At 61.1% G+C, this 19591-nt stretch overlaps 2 protein-coding genes across 3 annotated transcripts; one reads left to right on the plus strand and one right to left on the minus strand.

The window, feature by feature from the left end:
* The first annotated feature begins 5258 nt into the window (after positions 1 to 5258).
* Positions 5259 to 15969, plus strand: CRLF1 (cytokine receptor like factor 1). 2 transcript variants are annotated; one of them, XM_043910894.1, is made up of 9 exons: positions 5259 to 5545; positions 10372 to 10653; positions 10973 to 11102; positions 11254 to 11423; positions 12444 to 12601; positions 12688 to 12856; positions 14814 to 15001; positions 15113 to 15155; positions 15641 to 15969. In XM_043910894.1, exons 1-9 carry the CDS (start codon positions 5434 to 5436, stop codon positions 15652 to 15654), a joined length of 1266 nt encoding a protein of 421 aa, XP_043766829.1. In that variant the 5' UTR covers positions 5259 to 5433; the 3' UTR covers positions 15655 to 15969. The 2 variants fall into 2 exon arrangements, with proteins under 2 accessions (XP_043766829.1, XP_043766828.1); XM_043910893.1 differs by having other exon boundaries at positions 5295 to 5545; positions 15108 to 15155.
* Positions 15970 to 16267: 298 nt separating this feature from the next.
* Positions 16268 to 19419, minus strand: REX1BD (required for excision 1-B domain containing). The gene is made up of 5 exons (XM_043910897.1): positions 18741 to 19419; positions 18564 to 18646; positions 18045 to 18249; positions 17111 to 17190; positions 16268 to 16487 (listed from the first exon to the last, which is right to left on the minus strand). Exons 1-5 carry the CDS (start codon positions 18840 to 18842, stop codon positions 16415 to 16417), a joined length of 543 nt encoding a protein of 180 aa, XP_043766832.1. The 5' UTR covers positions 18843 to 19419; the 3' UTR covers positions 16268 to 16414.
* Positions 19420 to 19591: the final 172 nt, after the last annotated feature.

The following is a 19591-nucleotide window of genomic DNA, read 5'->3' on the forward strand; positions in this document are numbered from 1 at the left end:
GCTAAAATTTCTAATTCTTGTGGGAAAACATGGGACAAACAGGAATACTTCTGGCTTTCATAACTGCCGCACTTCAAGGTGACAAAAGGTAGCCCCATGAATCCTGACCTCGGAGGTCCCCCTAGCTTCTTCTTCGACGGGCATGCGAGGACGCCCCTCTAAGTTTGAGACCCTGCAAAAGCGTCACCCTCGCCCGCTGGTGTGCCCGGCGCGCAGGTGCCTGCCGCCCGCGCATCCTCTGTCCACTCTCCGCCCCAGCAGACGCGGCGGCAGCTACACGGGGTCGGCGGGTCAGAGGGCGCCGCAGGTTCCGGCCGAGGAGGAGGGGCCGGGGTGGGGGGGCCAGCGCACCCTCCCTTCCCCGGCCGGCCGCCGCGCTTTCATCTCCGCGGCCTCAGCCAGCCCCCACGTGGCTTAATCAGGCGCGGCTGTGCCTGGCGGACCCTGAACATCTGGATCCCCGGGCGGCCCCTCCCCCGCCCCGCCCCTCCCGGGCTAGGCCGCCGCGACCCTGCGGCTAGGGCCTCCAGCCTGCGGTTTGTGCGAGAGCCAGGGAACCCCGCGTTTAGCCCACCGCGCGCCAGGCCTGCGCCTTGGGGAACAGCCAACGGTTCTGACCAATACTGTCCCCCGTTTCACAGGTGGGAAACTTAGTCCCCAGGACCCCTCCGCAGAGCCAGGATTCAAGCCCACACATGTCAATTCTAGAGCCCCGCGCGCTGAAGCCTTCCACAATTACTGTTATTCATTCATTCCAAACTAAACACTTCCGCAGTATTTTCTTGCAACAACCCTATAAAGAAGAACTGGTAGCGTTATCCAATTTACAAATGAGGAAGCTGAGGATCAGATGGTCAAAGGGGGTCGGCCCAGGTGACAAGCGAAAAAATCAAAGAGAGGTGGGCAGACCCCCGCCAATACTGGGAGGTGGGGCGTCAGAGTAATCCGGCCTCAGAGCGTCTCTTATGGCTCAACGGAAAGGAAGGACACCCGCGCCGTGTGTAAAGTAGAAGGGGAAACTGAGGCTGGAGGAGTTGGGACGCTGGCCTAGGTCAACGCAGAGGAGTACGAAGGTTTAATTGCCTCCTACTCACACCCTTTTCCGCTGCAAAAGGCCGCCTGGGGCGGGAGCGGAAGGAGGACTTGACCCCGGCCCCCCAGGTGAGCCCCCGCGCCCCTCCTGCCTTTCCCCGGGGAGCTGGTCCAGGTGAGGGGCGGGCGGGCCGGCGGGCGGCCGGGGTCGGGTTTCAGGAAATCCGCCGACATTCCTTCGGGGCTTAAGAGGGAAAGTTGACTCGGCGCCGCCCCTCACCGCCCCCCCACTTCCTACCCCCCGGGGCGGCCCGGCCGGGGCGGCTAGCGGGGAGTCGCTGCGGCCGGCCTGGGCGTGAATCAGAGGCGGGCCAGGCGTCCGAGAAGCGGCGGCCGAGGTCAGGGCGGGCATCGGACAAGCACCCTTTGTCCCTTGCCGCCCTCACCACGACCCCGCTGACCCCCACCCCCAAGCCGGGTACAGCCTGGGGAGCTAGCAGGGCACCGTGGCGCCGGGGACTTGCTGACAGTGGGTGGGGGGAGGGGAAGGAACACAACTGTCACCCCCAACATAGCTGGCGCCTCCTGGAACCCAGACATCGGAGGTTCTCCAGACTGCGGAGGGCAGGGAACCCAGACCGCCCAGGCTGGGTGAACCCTGGTCCTGATTTGGACATAGGCAGCTCTGTACTCCTAAGATCTCACTTCCAATGCCTATGGGGTCTGGGTTTACAAATTACATACTGCACAAAGCTTGGGAGCCGGAAATCCAAGCTCCTCCAGCTGAACCTCCAGGGTGGAAATGATAAAGCCCCACCTTCTCCTGCATACAGGTCTGGAACTTGGGTTCTGCTACTCCAAGCCCACATCCAGGCTAGACCCTCACTGTCCCTGCTCCCTGGGAACACGGGCCTGGAACACAAAGACAGCTAATCCCATACTGAGGGGCCCTGACCATGTGGGTCTCAGCATGGGAAAGGCAGCTCTATGCCCTCCTCACTCCCTAGGGGACTCTGAAGGTGCTGTTACCACTGCCCATCCCCAGGGGCCCCTCAGTGCCCTGGAATTCGGCAGGGAGCTGGGCTGGAGGGTCTCCCCCAACGTAATTAAATGCAAAGACTAAGAAGGAGCCCCTCCCCCCCGGGGGCCCTCCCTCCATCTGCCACCTCAGTACATTCCCAGCCACCTTCGAGGACTTGGGTCAATATTTGCCAGAAGTTCCACCAGAGCTGGTTCCCCTTCCTGCACAAAGATGTGGCGGGACTGATGAAGGAGTTAAGCCACCTGGAGAACCAAGGGCAGGGAAGGATGCACCTAGAGATCAAATCACTTTCCTTAGAAGGTCAAAGGTATGAGGTTAAGGTCACCCTGAGGGCAGAGGGCATGCTCCAGGGAGGGACTGAGCCACCAGTGCATACCCTTCTACAGGTTAAGGACCAGAGAGGGGTGGCTACCAGGTTGGGTCACAGAGCAAATCCAGGGCCTGGCTGGGGCCCAAGACAGCATGATTCACTGGGACTGAGTTTTCTTGCTACTCCAAGGGACTCAGAATTCTCCATCCTTTCTTTTTCTTTCTTTCTTCTTTTCTTCTTTTGTAATATCCTCCCACCTCCACCTCCATCCTTTTGTTTTTGCAATTGTTCACTGAGCTCTTCCCCCGTGGCCCTCCCTGGGCCCAGAATGGCATTCTAATGGCTCTCTGGATGCCCGCAGTGTAAAGAAAATGTCTCAAGAGAAGATGATGTTTGAAGAACTGTGTTACAAAGATAATTTTAAAAGAGGAAGGGGACAGAGAGTGCCTGGAAAGGTTGGGGGGCCCCCTCTGAGAAAACTTGACCTGTGACCTGATGGAAAAGAAGGTGCGTTAGTTATGGGGGAAGAATTGGGGGGAACTACATCCCCGCAGAGGGGAACAGCAAACGTACAAGCCTCGGGGCTGGAGCAGCGTGAGGGAGAGGAAGGAAGAGAATGAGGAGAGAGGAGAAAAGGAGTGGGGAGAGGGTGGCAGGACAGAGAAGACCTGCTTTGCTTCTTTTAAAAGCTCCTTCTTCCTAATGTACAGACAAGGGCAGGAGGGTTTACCCGGGAATCCTAGGAGGCTGGGCAGCATCTCAGATGGAGACGGTGGGGCCTGGACCCGGATGGAGTGGAGAAAAGAGGTCCGAATCTCAGAATGGGGATGCGTTTTGGAATCAGAGCCAACAGGATTTGCTGATGAATTGGACGTGGGAGATGAGCAAAGGAGAGAGTTGTCATGCGCACCTCCAGGTCTCTGGCCTGAGCACCTGGGTGGATGGGGGAGCCTTTTCCCCGAGACTGGGAATGACTGGGGGGGGGGGGGGGGGAGGAGCAGAGACGGGATTGGGGGAATTTGATATTTTTTTCTCCAGAGGGCTGAAGTCCTCCAGGTGGGAGGACAAACGTTGCTGAACCGAGGTTCTGGTGGAGGGTTGGGATATATCCTGAAAACACAATTCCAGCCAAGAACAGCCACCTTCACTGAATTCTCTGGCAGGTGGGACTGTGGCCCCATTTTTCAGAGGTGACACACTGGGACTCCAAAAGAATGTGCCCCCAGTGCCAGGCTCTATCACAAGTGTTTAGACTGTGGAGCCTTCTGCTACACTGCAACTTCCCACAGAAACGTGTGGGCTGGCTAGGAGTCCCCCACAGTGCTGAGGAGGAAACCGAGGCAAAGGGGCCTGATTTTCCCCAGGAGATGACAGTGCCCCATGCCAGGGCTCAGCTCTCTCCTTCACAAACTCATCCAGAGTCCAGATTGGGGTTGGGGGTTGGGGGCACACCCAGGACTCCAGTCCTTCAATCGTCTTGTTTGATAGTCTGAGGTCTGAGTTGGGGACCTCAGGCTACTTAGCAGGGGTGGTGGAGGGCCGCCTTAGGCAAACGAGGCGGGAACTCCTGAGCCCTCCTCAGACACTTTTACCCCCTTGGCTAGAGGGAAGGTCCAGGTCTCTAAGGGAACCCCTGAAGGGGGAGATAGAGCCCTTCTTCTCTGAGGGCACATGGCTGTGGGCGGGGCTGCGGCTCTGAAGACTGGTCTGGAGGCAGCCCCGGAACTCTCATTTCAAGCTCCCCCCTCCCCCGGGGCCTTGGAGTCCAGGAGCCCTTTTATTGTGGGCGCCCGAGTCGGGTGAGGACCGAGAGAAGGAGGGTGAGGCAACGGGGCCGGGAGGGGTCCCGAAACCCAAGCAGTGGCCAAAAATAATAACACGGAGAAGGATCCCTGCGCAAAAAAAGGAAGACAAACTATGCGTCGCTCGGGGCAGCCGGCGTTACCTGGAGTCGGCGGGCGGCGGCCGCCCCAGCGATTACTCACTGCGTGGCGCACCCCACCCGCGGGCCGCTGAGCGGATTTTTCCGTGGGGGGGTGTTAGCGAGTCGGGGGAGGGCCTGCTTACCGCTCTCCTCCTGGGGGATCCCTCCTGCCCCGCACACGGGACCCGCGCAGGCCCCCGTCTCCTTTCCCACGGGGCCCATTTCTCCCCTCTTGCCCACGCGAGAACTCCCTCCCGAGGCCCCCGGGCGCCCCCACAGAATCCCGGCTCGGACCCGCTCGAGGGGGACAGCTGAGCCTGGGTGAGGTCCGGGGACTCCAAGCCTTGCAACTTTTGCTCGGTCTTCCAGCAAAGCCTGGGGCCGAGGCTGCGCGCGCGGAGCACCAGAAGAGGCGGGATGAAATGGGAGGGGGAGCGCTGGGCCAAAACCTGTGGGACCCGCGCGCCGAGGGCGTGGGGCGGGACGGAGGGCGACTCTTAGGCCCCCGGGGAGGAAAGGGGCTGGAGATGGGAGCAGGCGGGGCTCAGGGACCGCTCAGTGGGGGGCGGGGCCAGAGCTGGGGTGGGGGCCGGGACAGAGGATGGGGGGGAGGAGCGGACCGGGGCTCGGGGCTGCAGGCGACGCTGAAGGGGCACACGGCTGAGGGCTGGGTGCGGGGAAGTGGGCGGGGGTACGGAGACGCGACTGGGGGCCGCCAGGTCCCAGACTGGGGGTAGGGAGCCTGGAGCTGGCAGGGTCGGAAAGGGAGGTCCCAGGTCGGTAAGGGTAGAGTTGGGGGGTTTGGGGCCGCGGGAAAAACGGCGTGTGCGGTGCGCGGCGGGGCGGAGGCCGGACGGGTGGGGCTCGCGGGGCCCTCCGGCGGGCGGGCGGGCGGCGGGGAGGCCGGTGCGGGGCCCGCCGCCCCCCCGGGGCCGGGCCGGGGGCGGGGCCGGGCGGGGCCAGCGGCGCATTAGCGCCTTGTCAATTCGGCTGCTCAGACTTGCTCTGGCCTCCGCGCCCGCGCCCAGCGACGTGCGGGCTGCTTGGCCCGCGCCCTCCTGCGCCCGGCCTGCGCCCCGCGCCCCTCGCCGCCGCCCGCCGCGCGCCCCCGGCAGCGCCGGCCCCATGCCCGCCGGCCGCCCGGGCCCCGCCGCCCAATCCGCGCGGCGGCCGCCGCCGCTGCTGCCCCTACTGCTGCTCTGCGTCCTCGGGGCGCCGCGAGCGGGATCAGGAGCCGGTGAGTACACGGCGCCGTGCTCCCTCCTTCCCGCCTGGGCCGAGAGGGTGCGCCCCGGGGGCAACCGTGGGGGGGAGGGGGCGCGGGCGCCACCTGGACGGCCCGGGAACAAAGGAAGGCGCCCCCGGAGCGGCCCTCGGGGCGCCCTCACCTGTGGGGCGCACAGCGCCGAAGTTCCCTGGCCCGAGGGTCCGGCTTCCGATACTGAGGCCTTCTTACCTGGGCTGCCCTGTGGAGGACGCCCGACTCGGCCCCAGGGGGTGAGGGGCCGCGGCCTGGGACCCTCTGCACGCCGGGACGCGGGGGGCGCAAGCGACAGCGTCTGCTGACTTGGAGTCGCGGAGACTGAGGGTCACCGCACCCGGGCGGGGGCGCACGCAGTAGGCGCGCTGGGTGCCGGCCCTGAGCGGGGCCCCCCCGGGTGGAGGGGTGAGCCCCGTGAGGAAGGCGGGGCGGGAGGGGGCCGCTCTGGCCGCCTGGCGCGCGGCCCGGGGTCCCCGGGGACGCGCCTCTCCGCGGGCCGGCGCCGCCGCCCTCCCCCGGCGGGACCCCGCGCGCGGGGTTCTACGAAGTCCCCGCCACCGGCGGCGTTTAGAACAGTTCCCGTCCACGCTGCGCCGGACTAGGAGATTCCAGCGAGAGAAATCTTTGTGAGAGAGTGGGTGAGAGTGAGAGGGAGCGGGAGCCAGCGAGTCCGGGCACCCTGGGCCCAGCCTGGGTATGTGGGGGTGGGCAGTCACCGGGAGCCCCCAGCCCCCGCAGGCCGAGAGACCCCCACCCTGTGGGGAGCTCCTGGCCTCCGGCACTCTCCGGGCCCCCACCCGATGCACACCCCCGCCAGGACACCGTCTCCACATCCAGACCCACTCTGGGACACACCCAGAGACACACAAAGACTCACACTGGCTTGTGGCCCGTCACCCTCGCCCTCGGATGCGTGCACACTGCATCCCAGATGCACATTCTCACACCATCGGGGCGCGCACACACACATTCCATCCCTGACACACACACATTCATGGTCACACACTCTTTCCAAGGGGGAGGCAATGCGGGGCACACAGGCAGGCACAGCCTGCCCTGGGTGTTCACAGTCACCCTGAGGGCCCCATCCAGGCACGCAGGTCGGCTAGCAGGAGCACAAACTGCTCCCCTGGCGGACCTACAACTGCACAGAGCAGTTTGCAGGCTCCCTGCGGTGCTCCTCCAGAAGGCTCAGGGTCCCGGGTCCTGGGGGCACTTGCTGAAAGCCTAGCATGCCCAAGGCTCCTGGACAGGTGAGGGGCTGCCCCAAGGCCCTCCTCAGATTCCTGACAGCTCTGCCAGGCAGCGGGCAGCATTCGTGACTGCCATCTTTAGTGGCAGGCTTTGTTTTCCAGCCAGCAGAGCAACAAACAAAGGTGTGGTGGGATTGTTGTGTGTGTGTTTTTTCCTTTAAGGGGGAAGAAATTAAATAAAAGATTCTCACACTTCGGCAATATGTTTCTACTTACGGTGTGTCTTAGCACCTGACCAGCAGGCGAGCAGGTCGTAAAGTGTCTGCAGGTACCAGCAGGACAGGAGATGGGGACCCCAGGATGGAGGCCACCCTCCTGCCTTGCTTGCAGAGAATCTCACACTTTTCGCTTTTAAAACACATGGTGTTCCTTTTTAATAACGGCAGTGGCTCCAGATTGGGAAGGGGGAGAGGAAAAAACTTTTAAAGGCCCCAGCTCTGCAGGAAAGGGCGGGGAGGCAGGGAGGGGGGGTGGGGTGGGGGTGGGGTCTGTCCAAAAGCCTAGCCCAGGGATCTGCTTGGGGAGCCTTCTAGGAAGCCCCCAAACCAGGCCAAGCCCCCCCCCCCAACCTCAGTGGACTGTCCCCAGCTGCTCTGCCTGGGCTGGAATGTATGCATCCCAGTTCTGCTGAATGCCTTGGCGCTTTGTTCGTGGAGAGAGCACCAGCCGGCCAGGACCCAGAGCTGGGAGGGGCCCTAATCCCAACAGCTCCTCTGCACTTCAGTGTGTTGGGCCCTCTGGACGTCATGAGCTCATCTCATTCATCTCCCCAGCAGGTAGAATGGATTTTCCTCCCATTTTACGGAGGAGGAAACTGAGAACAGGAGAAAGGAAGCCAATTGCCCAAGTGCTCCAGCTGAGATGGGCACCCACATCCTCAGGAGGAGAAGGCCTCCCCGTGACCTTTCCTGCTGGAGCTTGGGTCGGGGGACCGGCCTGTCCAATCCCGCCTGGCCTTGCCCTCTCGCCCCGTCCCCCGCCCAGCCCCGGGAGGGCAGCTGCAGCTGCTGGCAGGCAGGTCACACCAGCCCAGGCCAGGCGGGTGGGGCAGAGGGGCATTGCCCCCGCCTCCAGCCAGGACCCCCCAGAGCGCCCCCTTCCTGGCCTGGCTCTGGTGGTGGGTGGGGGACAGGAGGGGCGGGACCCACCCCTGAGGGTTGAGGATGGGCCTGGGGTCTGGGCAGGCCTGGCTATGCCTCCCACCCTGCTGGGGGGGGGGCCCAGGCAGGAAGCGGTGGGTGGGCCGGGGCAGAGACGCTGGCACGCCCGAGTTCATGCCGAAGGAATTCCGAATTAGCGGGCGGCTGGCTGCCTGGGACCTCCGGGGCGGCCCCCTGGCCCCCCGCCCCCGGCCGCCCCCGCCTCCTCGGCTCTGGCCCGCTCAGCCGGCTCCTTCGCACGGACGCTGAGACCTCCGGCGAGCCCTGGGCCAAGCCCCAAACGCAACTGCGATCCCAGGCTCTAGCAAGACCTGGCCCTCCAGGCCAAGTTTGCCCGGGAAAGTCATCAGGGCCGGCCCCGGAACTGTGTCCACCCCGTCTCACCCATGTGGGGCCGTGGGGGCCAGCACAGGGCAGCCGCGGGAACGGAGGAGGCCTACAAGGAGACTGGGATCACCCTGTCCTTGGCTGTCAGGGAAGCTGGCCGCCCCCCGGCCCCTCTGCCCCCCTCCAGTCCCCTCTTACAGCTGCCCTGCGATCCTTTTAAAATAAAAATCCCTCCCCTGCTCAACTCTGGAATGACTCCTCTCTGAAGGTCTGGCCCCTCCTGACCTCATTGCCTACCACCTGGACCCCCGGATCTTTGCACTTGCTACTGCACTGTCTGAACACCCTCTTCTATATATTTTCATGGCTGCTTCTTTCATTTCACGCGCTTCCCTGGGGGCTCAGACAGTAAAGCATCTGCCTGCAATGCAGGAGACCCGGGTGTGATCCCTGGGTCAGGAAGATCCCCTGGAGAAGGGGATGGCAGCCCACTCCAGTATTCTTGCCTGGAGAATTCCATGGACAGAGGAGCCTGGCGGGGTACAGTCCATGGGGTCACAAAGAGTCGGATATGACTGAGTGACTAACTCATTTTGTTCACATCTCAGGTCAAATGCCACCTCCCCAGACAGGCCTCTTGGGTCAGTTAGCTGCCACCATTGATTTGTGCTTTATTTTCTCCCTTGTCTGTTCTCTTAGATATTTCTGCTTTTTCCTGCTGCTCCCTTGGATTCAAGTCCCACAAGGGCATGACTTTTGAGTGTCTTGGTTACCATTGTGCCCTCAGGTCCTAACACATTGTAGGTGCTCCTTGAATTAATGAATGAACAAATGAATCCTTACAACCACTGTTGGTGGAGAGAGAGAAGCTTTCTCAAAAGTTCAGAGACATAAAGGAACTGGGTCAACTTCCAGGGTGAGCTAAGGGCATTCGAAACCAGGCCAGTCTGGCTTAAACGTCCCACAGAGTTGTCCTTAAAACAAAATTTTCCCTCTTATCAAACAACCCCATGTGGTGAATACCATGATGCCCATTTCCCAGATGGGGAGACTGAGGCTTAGAACGACATCTAGGACTTGAACTGGGCACCCTTCTCCCTGTTCTGTGCCTTGATTTCCTCCTGGATAAAGACAGTTTCCCCTTAGATTCTAATCTTCAGAAGAAGCCCTGGGCTGCCCCAGTGGCAGTCGGGAGGAAAGGCATCAACCATGGCCTCCCCGAGGTTCCTGTGCTCAGAACCCAGTTCACACACAGCCCAGTTTAGGAAGTCACTTCCCATCTGATCTTTCCAATGGCCCTGAGGACTGTGAGCTTTCTTGTTCCCATTTTGCAGATTAGGAAAACTGAGTTGAGGGGAAGGATGATGATGATGGCCAGACCTTTTGGATGAGGGTTGGGAGCATAGAGCTTGCCACAGTCCCCTTCAGTTCTGGTGGCAGTACAGAGCAGAACTTTAGAGACTGATGAATACAGGTGTAGTGTGCCCACCTTCTATTTGGTGACCGTAGGCAAGGGCCTTCATCTCTCAGAGCCTTGTTTTTTTCATCCATAAAATCAGCAGGATTCTAGTAGGGCACCTCTTTTTAGAAGTGCTTTCCTCCCCCTAGAGACATCTACTATGTGTGAGGTTCTAAGGGACATCAAAGAAAGAACACACAATCTGTTATTTCTAGTTGTCAAAAAATAAAATGAAATTTAAAAGAAAAAAAAAAAAAAAAAGCAGAGTGCAGTGGTTGTCAGAAGTGTGTGCAAAGTAAGAGTTCCCTGGATCTGAATGAGGTTTGTCACCAATCGGAAAAAGCCCTGAGCAAGTCAGTGAGGAACTGGCTTGGAAGGACTGAGTTGTGGAATCAGACAGTCCTGGGGCTGAATCTCAGCTTTGCCATCAATCTTAGGTTGGTCACTTGACCCGACTGAGCCTCAGTTTCCTTCTCTGTAAAATGGGCCACAGTCATAAACAGCTCCTTTGCAGGACTGCCATGTGCCTGGGAGGTCCTAGGATGGTGGAAGGCCCAGGGCAGCTCCATCCTAGCCCTGACCGGCGCTCCTCTCTGATCCCAGACACGGCTGTGATCAGTCCCCAGGACCCCACGCTCCTCATCGGCTCCTCCCTGCAGGCCACGTGCTCAGTGCATGGGGACACCCCGGGGGCCACCGCCGAGGGCCTCTACTGGACCCTCAACGGGCGCCGCCTGCCGCCTGAGCTCTCCCGAATGCTCAACGCCTCCACTATGGCCCTCGCCCTGGCCAACCTCAATGGGTCCAGGCAGCAGTCAGGGGACAACCTCGTGTGCCATGCCCGCGACGGCAGCATCCTGGCCGGCTCCTGCCTCTATGTTGGCCGTAAGTGGACAACCCAGGGGCAGATCTTGGGGGCAGCATCTCCCTCTGGAGAGGGGTGTGAATCATGGGCCCTCTGGTCTTGGGCTGAGCAGTGGGTATACTGGCACAAGTTGAGGGGCATGGGCCCCCAGGGTGGGCATGAGATCCTGGAGGCTCCCATACACCATCCTCAAGAGAGCTGGGCAGGTGGAACTGCCCACGTCCGCTCTGTCCATCCTCCTTCTGCTCCAAGGGGGGGCCCCTGGCTGACAGCCAACAAGTCCTCCTTCCCCCTGTCCGTGGCCAGCCCAGACCTCAGCCCCCATACCCACTTCCCCAGTCCCCCCAGAGAAACCCTTCAACATCAGTTGCTGGTCCAAGAACATGAAGGACCTGACATGCCGCTGGACGCCGGGGGCCCACGGGGAAACCTTCCTCCACACCAACTACTCCCTCAAGTACAAGCTGAGGTTGGTGGTGGCCCTCGGGTGACGTGTCCCAGCCAGGCTGTGTGGCCTGGGCCGCCCTCTCTGAGCTCCGGGGTCCTGTCTGCACTTCTGGGCTGGGATGGGGAGGTCTGGGGGGCCCCTCACGTGTCCTCCTCCCCGCCTGTCCCTGCAGGTGGTACGGGCAGGACAACACATGTGAGGAGTACCACACGGTGGGACCTCATTCCTGCCACATCCCCAAGGACCTGGCTCTCTTCACACCCTATGAGATCTGGGTGGAGGCCACCAACCGGCTGGGCTCAGCCCGCTCTGATGTGCTGACACTGGACATTCTGGATGTGGGTGAGCCCCGCCCCCCACCAAGGCCGGCGTGGCCCACCTGCAATCCTCACCTCCAGCCCTCCCCACACACACACCAGCCCAGCCATGGCTGCAGCTCAGCTGAGGTCTCATGGACCAGGCTGGCTGGGGATGGGAGGAGCGAGGCATCCACCCACTGGTCCCCAGCCCCCTGCAGCAGCCAGGATACCCCTACTCTGTGGAGAACACCTGGCCTGGCTGCCTCCCCCATCAGCAGCCCAGGTGTGCGGGGAGAGGGCCCCAGGGAGCTGGGAGGGGGCGCCCAGGTCGGGAGGCGCCCCAGGAAGCCGCAGCCTGGAGCTGAGAGGGGGTGCAGGCAGGAGGCAGGAAGTGGATGATCCGCGAGCAGAATTGGGCCTAATCTAATTAGGGTGTTTCTCAGCCCGGAGCAGGCCTGTGCCTTAACCCTTTCAGCCCCTCACCAAGGCCTCAGGGGAAGAGGCCAGCCCTCCTTGCAGCCCAAAGGATTCCCAGAAGGATCCTTGGAACGCTTGCAGCAAGTCCCTCCTCTTGCTTCCCACTTTGTTTCCTCAATTCCTGAAGCTGCTGCGGGCATGTCCCAGTGTCCCTTTGCCCCTAGCATAGCAGTCACACTGAGGACCTTTGTGAAGCCGGAAGGAGCAGGAGGTAGGCAGTGGAGGGGGTGTGTCAAGGGGAGCTTCCCAGGGGTCTGGCAGCCTAAGGGCCCCCTGCACTCCTGGGCATAATAATAATAATATCATCATCCAGGCAGTGTCTGCTTTTTACATAGTTCCCTGAAGATAGGATTATGTTTCTCCTGTCACAGATAATTGTGGTGATAACAGCTAACATTAATTGAGTGCTTCTAGGTGCTGAGTGTTACCCGAATATTATCTAATATAATCCACCCGTCCCAAGTCGGGGGAGGGAGGAGAACGGAAGCAGGTGCCATCTAAGCCACGTGCTCTGGTACTTGGACCCAGAGGGTGCCAGCCAGGTCCAAAGAGATCCTGATGACGAAGGCCCGCCCTGCCCCCCTAGTGACCACCGATCCCCCGCCGGACGTGCACGTGAGCCGCGTAGGGGGCCTGGAGGACCAGCTGAGTGTGCGCTGGGTTTCACCGCCTGCCCTCAAGGACTTCCTCTTCCAAGCCAAGTACCAGATCCGCTACCGAGTGGAGGACAGCGTGGACTGGAAGGTGCCTGGCCCCGCCCCCCAGGTCCGCTCCGCCCTCCTCCCATCCCCCACCGCACGCCCGCCTCTGACCCTACGCTGGCCGCCCAGGTGGTGGACGATGTGAGCAACCAGACCTCCTGCCGCCTGGCAGGCCTGAAGCCCGGCACCGTCTACTTCGTGCAAGTGCGCTGCAACCCCTTTGGCATCTACGGCTCCAAGAAGGCTGGGATCTGGAGCGAATGGAGCCACCCCACGGCCGCCTCCACCCCCCGAAGTGGTGAGCACCCCAGCAGGGCTGGGTGGGCCTGGGACCAGCACCAAAACAGCCTGAGCCTCTGTTTCCTTATTTCCTTCGGGAGAGTCGAGGTCTCAAACTCTTGACCCCCCCAGGGGCCAATTGTGGCCCTTGAATTTATTTTCTTAGCCTGTCATTTGGAAAAAAAAAAAAAAGTTTGAACTACTTGCAGACTTTTAAAAACAGCAAGTTTTACCCAAATACCCTAGATTCCCTAGAAAAAAATTGTCTAGAAAATGTAACAGGATGCAGAATTACTCCACAGCCCCTATCAGCAGAGGCTGCCCCTCAAGTCATGGCCCTTGCTCTTTTGGTTGCGCTATCCCCACTTGGCCCATTGCACCCACGTGTACCCCTTCCCTAGCCCCTAAGGGCAAGTGAATATGAGACCCTTGCTTCTCTAAGACTGCCAACTTCTCTAAGGCTGCCAACTCTCCCTACAACAGGCTTTGGTTTCCCCTTCAAATCAAGGTAGCGGGATGGGATGATCAGAGGCCTGGGTCTGATTCCCTTTGCCATCTTCTCTCCTTTGTGAAATGGTATGAAATCTTACTTGGTATGTCTGGCCTCAGCTTTCCCATCTGCAAAGTGGGGATGACAGTCATGCTTGCCTGAGGCCATTGTGAGGGTTAGATGAGAGATAACCCATGGAAAGTGCCCTCATGGAGGGTGCCACCCAAGTGTTTGCAAGTAATAGTTACTGAGGCTCCTATTGCCTGCTCCCCGCCATGGTTTCACCCAAGGGAGGCACCCTTTTCTCAGACGAGGACCCCAAGCCCCCAAGAGGTGCAGCCAGCCCCCTAGAGTCACACAAGGATCTGAACGCAGTTTCTTCCAAGTCCAGGCTCACGCTCTTGGAATGATGGGGAAACCAAGGCCCAGAGAGGGTCTCAGAGTCAGGGAATGGCAGACCAAGGCTCCAGCTAGTTCCCCAGCCCCCATCCTGGGCCCCTCCAGGTTCAGGGGTGGGCGGGAACGAGCACAGCCAGGAGGGGCTTGAGCCTTGGCCCCTGCTCGTGCCCAGCACCTGCGATTCTTGCACGGGAGCCAGCAGGCGGCTGCGTCCGCTGGGGAGGCTGGGGGAGGCCAGGGGAGGCCGCCAGGGGCAGTGGGGGCCGGGGCTGTGCCAGGGCTTGTCAGCGGGTCCCCGGCATTATTTATGACGTGAGGCCGATGTCCTTATCCGCCGGCCCGCTCAGGCTGCTCAGGACTGGAGGCGGCTGGCGGCTGGATGGACAGGCCGGCCTCCCGCCTGGCCCTCCTGGCCCACTCCCCATCCATCCGGCTGTACTCTCAGGCCTGTCCTGGGGACTGTCCCTCCCCGCAGAGTCACTTCGGATTGTCAGCCTCCTTTCATCTCTCTGTCACCCACTCTCTTTCCCTGTGTCCGTCTTTCTGCCTTTTTTGGTTTCTGCGTCCCTACGTCCCCAGCGTCTCTGTCCCTTCCTGTTCTGGCTCCCTCTCCATCTCTCCACCCTCTGCATCTCCTTGGCCGTCCCCTGTGGCTTTCACTCTCCCTGTATCTGTCTCTCCCAGCCTCCAGCTCTTAATGTCTGCCTTGCTCTCTCCAGCTTTCCCATCAGCGTCTCTCTCCCTTCCCCTGCCCCCTGCTCCGTTGCGGCTTATCCCTCTGGCCCTGGCCCTTCTCCTCCCCACTCCCCCGCTTTCACTCACACCTGGCTCAGGCCGCAAGAATCGGGTGCCTGGAGATGTGGAGGAGGAACCCCTTCCTCACCCTGGCCCCTGTCTCCTCGGGGGCGCAGCTGGGCTGCAGTGCTGGGCCGGGCCGTGGGGCGGACCCGGTCGCCTTGAAACAGGGACGGGCGGGGGTGGGATCCCCAAGGTGAACGCGGTCCTGCCGCGCTAGGGAACCTCCCTCTCCTGCCCGCGCGCGCCCTCTGCTGGCCGCGCCCTGACGCTGCCGCTCCGCCCCCATTAGAGCGCCCGGGCCCGGGCGGCGGGGCTTGCGAGCCGCGGGGCGGCGAGCCGAGCTCGGGGCCGGTGCGGCGCGAGCTCAAGCAGTTTCTGGGCTGGCTCAAGAAGCACGCGTACTGCTCGAACCTCAGCTTCCGCCTCTATGACCAGTGGCGAGCCTGGATGCAGAAGTCACATAAGACCCGCAACCAGGTAGGGAAATGGGACCCCCGGGAGAGGGGTGGAGGCGTGGGGCCAAGGGGTAAAGGGGATGGGAGGTGGGACCGCAGCCCTCAGACACTGCCTCCTTCCTTCCAAGCACAGGACGAGGGGATCCTGTCCTCGGGCAGACGGGGCGCGGCGAGAGGTAAGGGGCAGCCCAGGTGGGCGGGCAGGCCGCGGGACAAGGGCCCTCCTGGTGACCACGGGCCGCGGGCTCTCCATCCTCAGCCTTAGAGTTGCTGAGGTCAAGTCTTTCCTCCAGCACTTACCTAACACCTACTGTGTGCCTGCCCCTGTGGCCTTTAGCCAAGTAAGAACACCCAGACCCCTTCAAAATGTCCAGAGGGGAATATCGTCCTCAGGAATGAATGCACATAGCCATCTGCGGGGCATGTATGAGCACCTACTGCATACTGGCCCGGTGCCAAGTCTGTTACCTGCAGGACAACCCATGGGATGGATAGAGATTACTTCTCAGATAGGAAAACCAGGGCCCAGAGAGGGGCAGCGGCCTGCCGAGGGCACCTAGCTGAAAGTGGTGGGCCCAGGACCTGGACTGGGGCCTCATTTGCTCTGTGGTCCTGGCCCTCCCAGGCTTCTTGCTAAGCCTGGCTTCCCCTCTGCCTGCAGGTCCTGCCAGATAAGCTCTAGAGGCTGGGGCTGCCCTCCCTGCTGCATGGAGATCCAGGGGCCACCCCCAGGCTGGGGGCCATCTCTGTACCCTCACCTCAGGGTGCCCTAGCCCGGTCAGCATCAGCAGGGGCGAGTACTCCGAGCTCTGAGGGCCGCAACAGCTCTGGCCTCCATGTGAGGTGCACCCCAGTGGGGAGTGTGGGTGTGAAGGGGGGCTTAGCTTCCCAGAATGCTTGCCAGAGCTGAGTGTGAAGAAGGGTTATTACTCCCCCTACCCAGGACCCCCTCCAAGGAATCTTTTTAAATAAACAAAACTATTTAGGTGCCCTGATTGTGAAGGTGAGTTCGGGGTTAGAGTGGCCTAGGGTGGGGGGCTGCGGGGCTTAGGGGAGGCACATGGAATCCTGATGACCCTTTGGGATGGGAATCTTCACCTCCCAGAATTTCCAACTCTCTCCATGATCTGAAATATCTGGTTCTAAACTCCTTGGAGAGTGGGCTTCAAAACACCAGAGTTTCCACAGTCATGCAGTGGGGGTGGTGGAAGGGACTCTTGCACCCAGCATCCCTGGCTTTGTGGGACCCCACCCCAGCACCCCAGGACACAAGAGATAGTGGAGCAGCTGCAGACAGAAGGTTCTTTATTATGAGAGGTGAAGTGAACTCAGGGAGGGTCAGTGGTCCGGTGGGGTGTGACCCCAGCCAGCTGGTGGTCAGGGCAGGGCTCCATATGCCCCATTTTCCATCTCTCTTGTCCCTGCGGAGCCACCATCACTCGGCAGATTCCGCATCAAACCTGAGGTCCTGGAGAACCTCACTGATCGCTTCCATGGTTTTAATTACCCTACAAGAGTGGATGGGAACTATAAATAAAACCCAGATGGGGCGAATTAGCCGCCGCAGTGCAGCTCCAAGGGGGCTGTAGCAAGCCCTGGGCCCTCCTGCCTGCCGCCAGACCTCCAAGCAGCACTAGCAGTGGGAGGACCACTGAGGTGCCTGGGAGGAGGGGTGGTCCTGTGGGTCAGAGTGGCAGGAGGAAAGGTCACCTTGAGTGAGTGTGTGCCAGCAGGAAGGTGTGCAGGGTGACTGTGGCAGATGTCTAGTGGGTGTGCACATGTGTGTGTCTGGGAGGCGAAAGGCAGGAATGTGCAGGCGTGTGCTGGTAGGGCCTGGGCAACCACGTCCAAGCTCCGAGCCATGTGAGCGGGATCGACGGGTGTGAGGTGTGCAGGTGTGTCCTGAAAATCCACAAGTCTGGTGTGAAAGGGCAGGGCATATGCACTGGGGGAAGGTGGGTAGTTCATCTAGGATCACCAGGTGAAGGTTCTGGTGTGCACACCCAACGGGTTGTGTGTGCAGGGTTGGCGGTCGACCTTGCCAGCCCTGGGGCATGCCTGTTTGGGGCTGGGTGCCCAATGATGCCTATGCAGATCTAGCATGGTCAGCCCACTGGGAGGCAGCACTCACTTCATCTTCAGCTGGTGCATCTGCAGGCTGTCGTCCTGCCCAGTCAGCTCTGGTGTCCCCATCAGCTGCAGCAGGGCCACCTGGTTGGGGAATGGGCAGCAAGGAGGATGTCATGGTTGGCAGAGGCTGTGCCCTCAGGAGGGAGGGGGAAACACTGAAGCACCCAGAAAGGCAGCACAAGGGGGAGGAGGGGCAAAGCAGGCAGGAGTCTCAAGGGCAGCGGTTCTGTTAACGCTGGAGGAATCTAGGATTAGGTTTAGAGGGGCTCCTGACCAGGGGGGCCGAGTGGGCGGGCCCTAGAGTCAGAGGGTGTGGCCTCATGTAGGCGGAGAAGGGGAATAAGGGTGAAATCTTAGCCAGGGATTGGGGGACAGGAGTGGTGCAGGTAGGGGTATAAAGTAGGCAGAATCTCTTAGTCTCAGAGACCAGCCAGGGCGTTATAATCCCAATTTGGAAGTAGGCCAAAAACCTAGACTTGGGTTGGCCTGGGAATCCCAGGGGAGAGTGTGGTGCGGGCGTGGCTTCACGTGGCCTTGTATCTCGATCAGGATTGGCTGTGAAGGCAGGGTAGGCCGGGTCACAGGCCCACAACTTAGGCTGGGATCTGGGGTTACTAGGAAGGGGACTTGACCTGGAGTTTCACGGCGCCCAATCTGAGGGCGGAGTAACAGATCCGGGGCACTGGGACAAGCCAGAGCGGGGAGGAGCCCTGGAGAGGTGGGGTCTGGGACGGAGCGGACGTGTCCTGGATAAAAGTGGGGGCAGAAAGGAGGGGGCTAAGCCTGAGACTCTCAAGTGAAATCTTAATGGACGATTTAGCTGGGGCGTGTAGAGGCGGGTGCTGGGGCGCCAGGGGCGGGGTTTGCAGGGACGGAATGTGGCCCTTCCCCCAAGGGGTGCACCGTGGGCCAAGACCCCGGGAACGGGGCCTCACCGTGGTCAGTCGCGTCTCCTCCAGCTGCTGCAGGCTACGCACGTGACTCGCGAGCAGCGGCTGCGCTCGGGGTCCGGCTAGCTCGGCCTCCACCGCCAGCACCTCTCTCGAGGCGGCGGCGAAGACCTGGGTCACCTCGTGTACGGTGCTCCGGTAGCGCGGGAAGTCGTAGGGCGGGCCGCTGCTCAGGTACTGGCGGTGGCCTCTGCGGCAGGTGGGGGTCCTGAGGCTACGGCCCCGGTTCTCAGGCCCTGCACCCCCATCGACCGCCTGAAAGCCGCCCAAGAAGTGTCCCTCGACCCCAGAGTGTGGAGGACGTTCCGATCCCCGCAGGGTAACCCGAGACGAGCGCACCCCAGCGCATAGGGAAGGGAGCGATCTGGTCTCCCCGCAAACCCCGCTCCACCTCCGACACTGAGGCGCGCGGGGACCCAATTCCTCCCTCAAGGCTCGCCCATCCTCAGAGTGGGCTGAGGGCCGAACATTGGGACCCCTCCCCTCCCATACGCCCACACTCACTCCTCCAGCCGGCGGAAGGCCTGCGCGCGCTCAGCTTGCAGCTGGTGGATGCGCTGCACCAGCGCCCGGATCGGAGCATCTTTCTACGGAGCGGGGAGCATGGCTAGGGCATGAAGCTGGCGCCCCCGGGCCTGCACCGCCCGCCCCACTCATGTTCCCGCTCGGGCTCGAGCTCACCCAGGGCCACACCAGCTCCTCGCGCTCTGGGACTCCAGTGGCGGCCGTATCACCGGGCACCGCAGGGACAGTGGACTCTGATGCGGCCTCCGCTGTGATCATGACTGCGCAGCTCTGGCCCCGCCCGGGATCAGGTTGCTGCGATGCGCCTGGCGCCCCCTTAAGGCCCGGAGGCCTCGGAACCTAGCCAACCTGGAGGAAACCCCGGGGAAGAATGGGAAGCAGACTGGAGGGCTTCTCAGGACTGACACCCTCTAGCCACCCCACCCCGTGTTCATTCCTGTCCAGCGCTCGCCTTCTCAAAGTTTTTGATCTCGAATATAAGGTTCTATATACACAAGGTTTTGTTTCTATACAACTGTCAACACCTGACTTCACTTCCTCACATCCCATTTCCACACAACTAAAGAAAAAGCAATCTGGGAAGTGATATTCGTCATTTGACGCCACAAGGTTGGGACAAGAGTGGGATCTGAGCGCAGGTTGACATTGGAAAGCTCAAGTCGCTGGAACCCAGCCCACAGCAGACTGACTAGCAGGTCCTATGTGAACCGGTTGGAAAAAGAAACTGACTCGGTCCTGTCTCTTTGCAACCCCATGGGACTATACAGTCCATGGAATTCTCCAGGCCAGAACACTGGAGTGGGTAGCCTTCCAGTTCTCCATGGGATCTTCCCAACCCAGGTCTCCAGCATTGCAGGCGGATTCTTTACCAGCTGAGCCACAAGGGAAGCCCAAGAATACTGGAGTGGGTGAAAGTGAAGTCGCTCAGTCGCGTCCGACTCCATAGACTGTAGCCTACCAGGATCCTCAGTTCATGGGATTTTCCAGGCAAAAATACTGGAGTGGGT

This window comes from Cervus elaphus, chromosome 9, assembly GCF_910594005.1.
Source record: "Cervus elaphus chromosome 9, mCerEla1.1, whole genome shotgun sequence".
Classification (NCBI taxonomy): domain Eukaryota; kingdom Metazoa; phylum Chordata; class Mammalia; order Artiodactyla; family Cervidae; genus Cervus; species Cervus elaphus.

Coding starts and splice junctions, on each gene's coding strand:
- CRLF1 (XM_043910893.1), top strand. CDS start 5,434: ATGCCCGCCGGCCGCCCGGGCCCCGCCGCCCAATCCGCGCGGCGGCCG. Junction 5,546..10,371: donor GCGAGCGGGATCAGGAGCCG/GTGAGTACACGG, acceptor CTCTGATCCCAG/ACACGGCTGTGATCAGTCCC. Junction 11,424..12,443: donor ACTGGACATTCTGGATGTGG/GTGAGCCCCGCC, acceptor CTGCCCCCCTAG/TGACCACCGATCCCCCGCCG.
- REX1BD (XM_043910897.1), bottom strand. CDS start 18,842: ATGATCACAGCGGAGGCCGCATCAGAGTCCACTGTCCCTGCGGTGCCC. Junction 18,250..18,563: donor GCCTTCCGCCGGCTGGAGGA/GTGAGTGTGGGC, acceptor CACCTGCCGCAG/AGGCCACCGCCAGTACCTGA. Junction 16,488..17,110: donor ATGCACCAGCTGAAGATGAA/GTGAGTGCTGCC, acceptor CCACTCTTGTAG/GGTAATTAAAACCATGGAAG.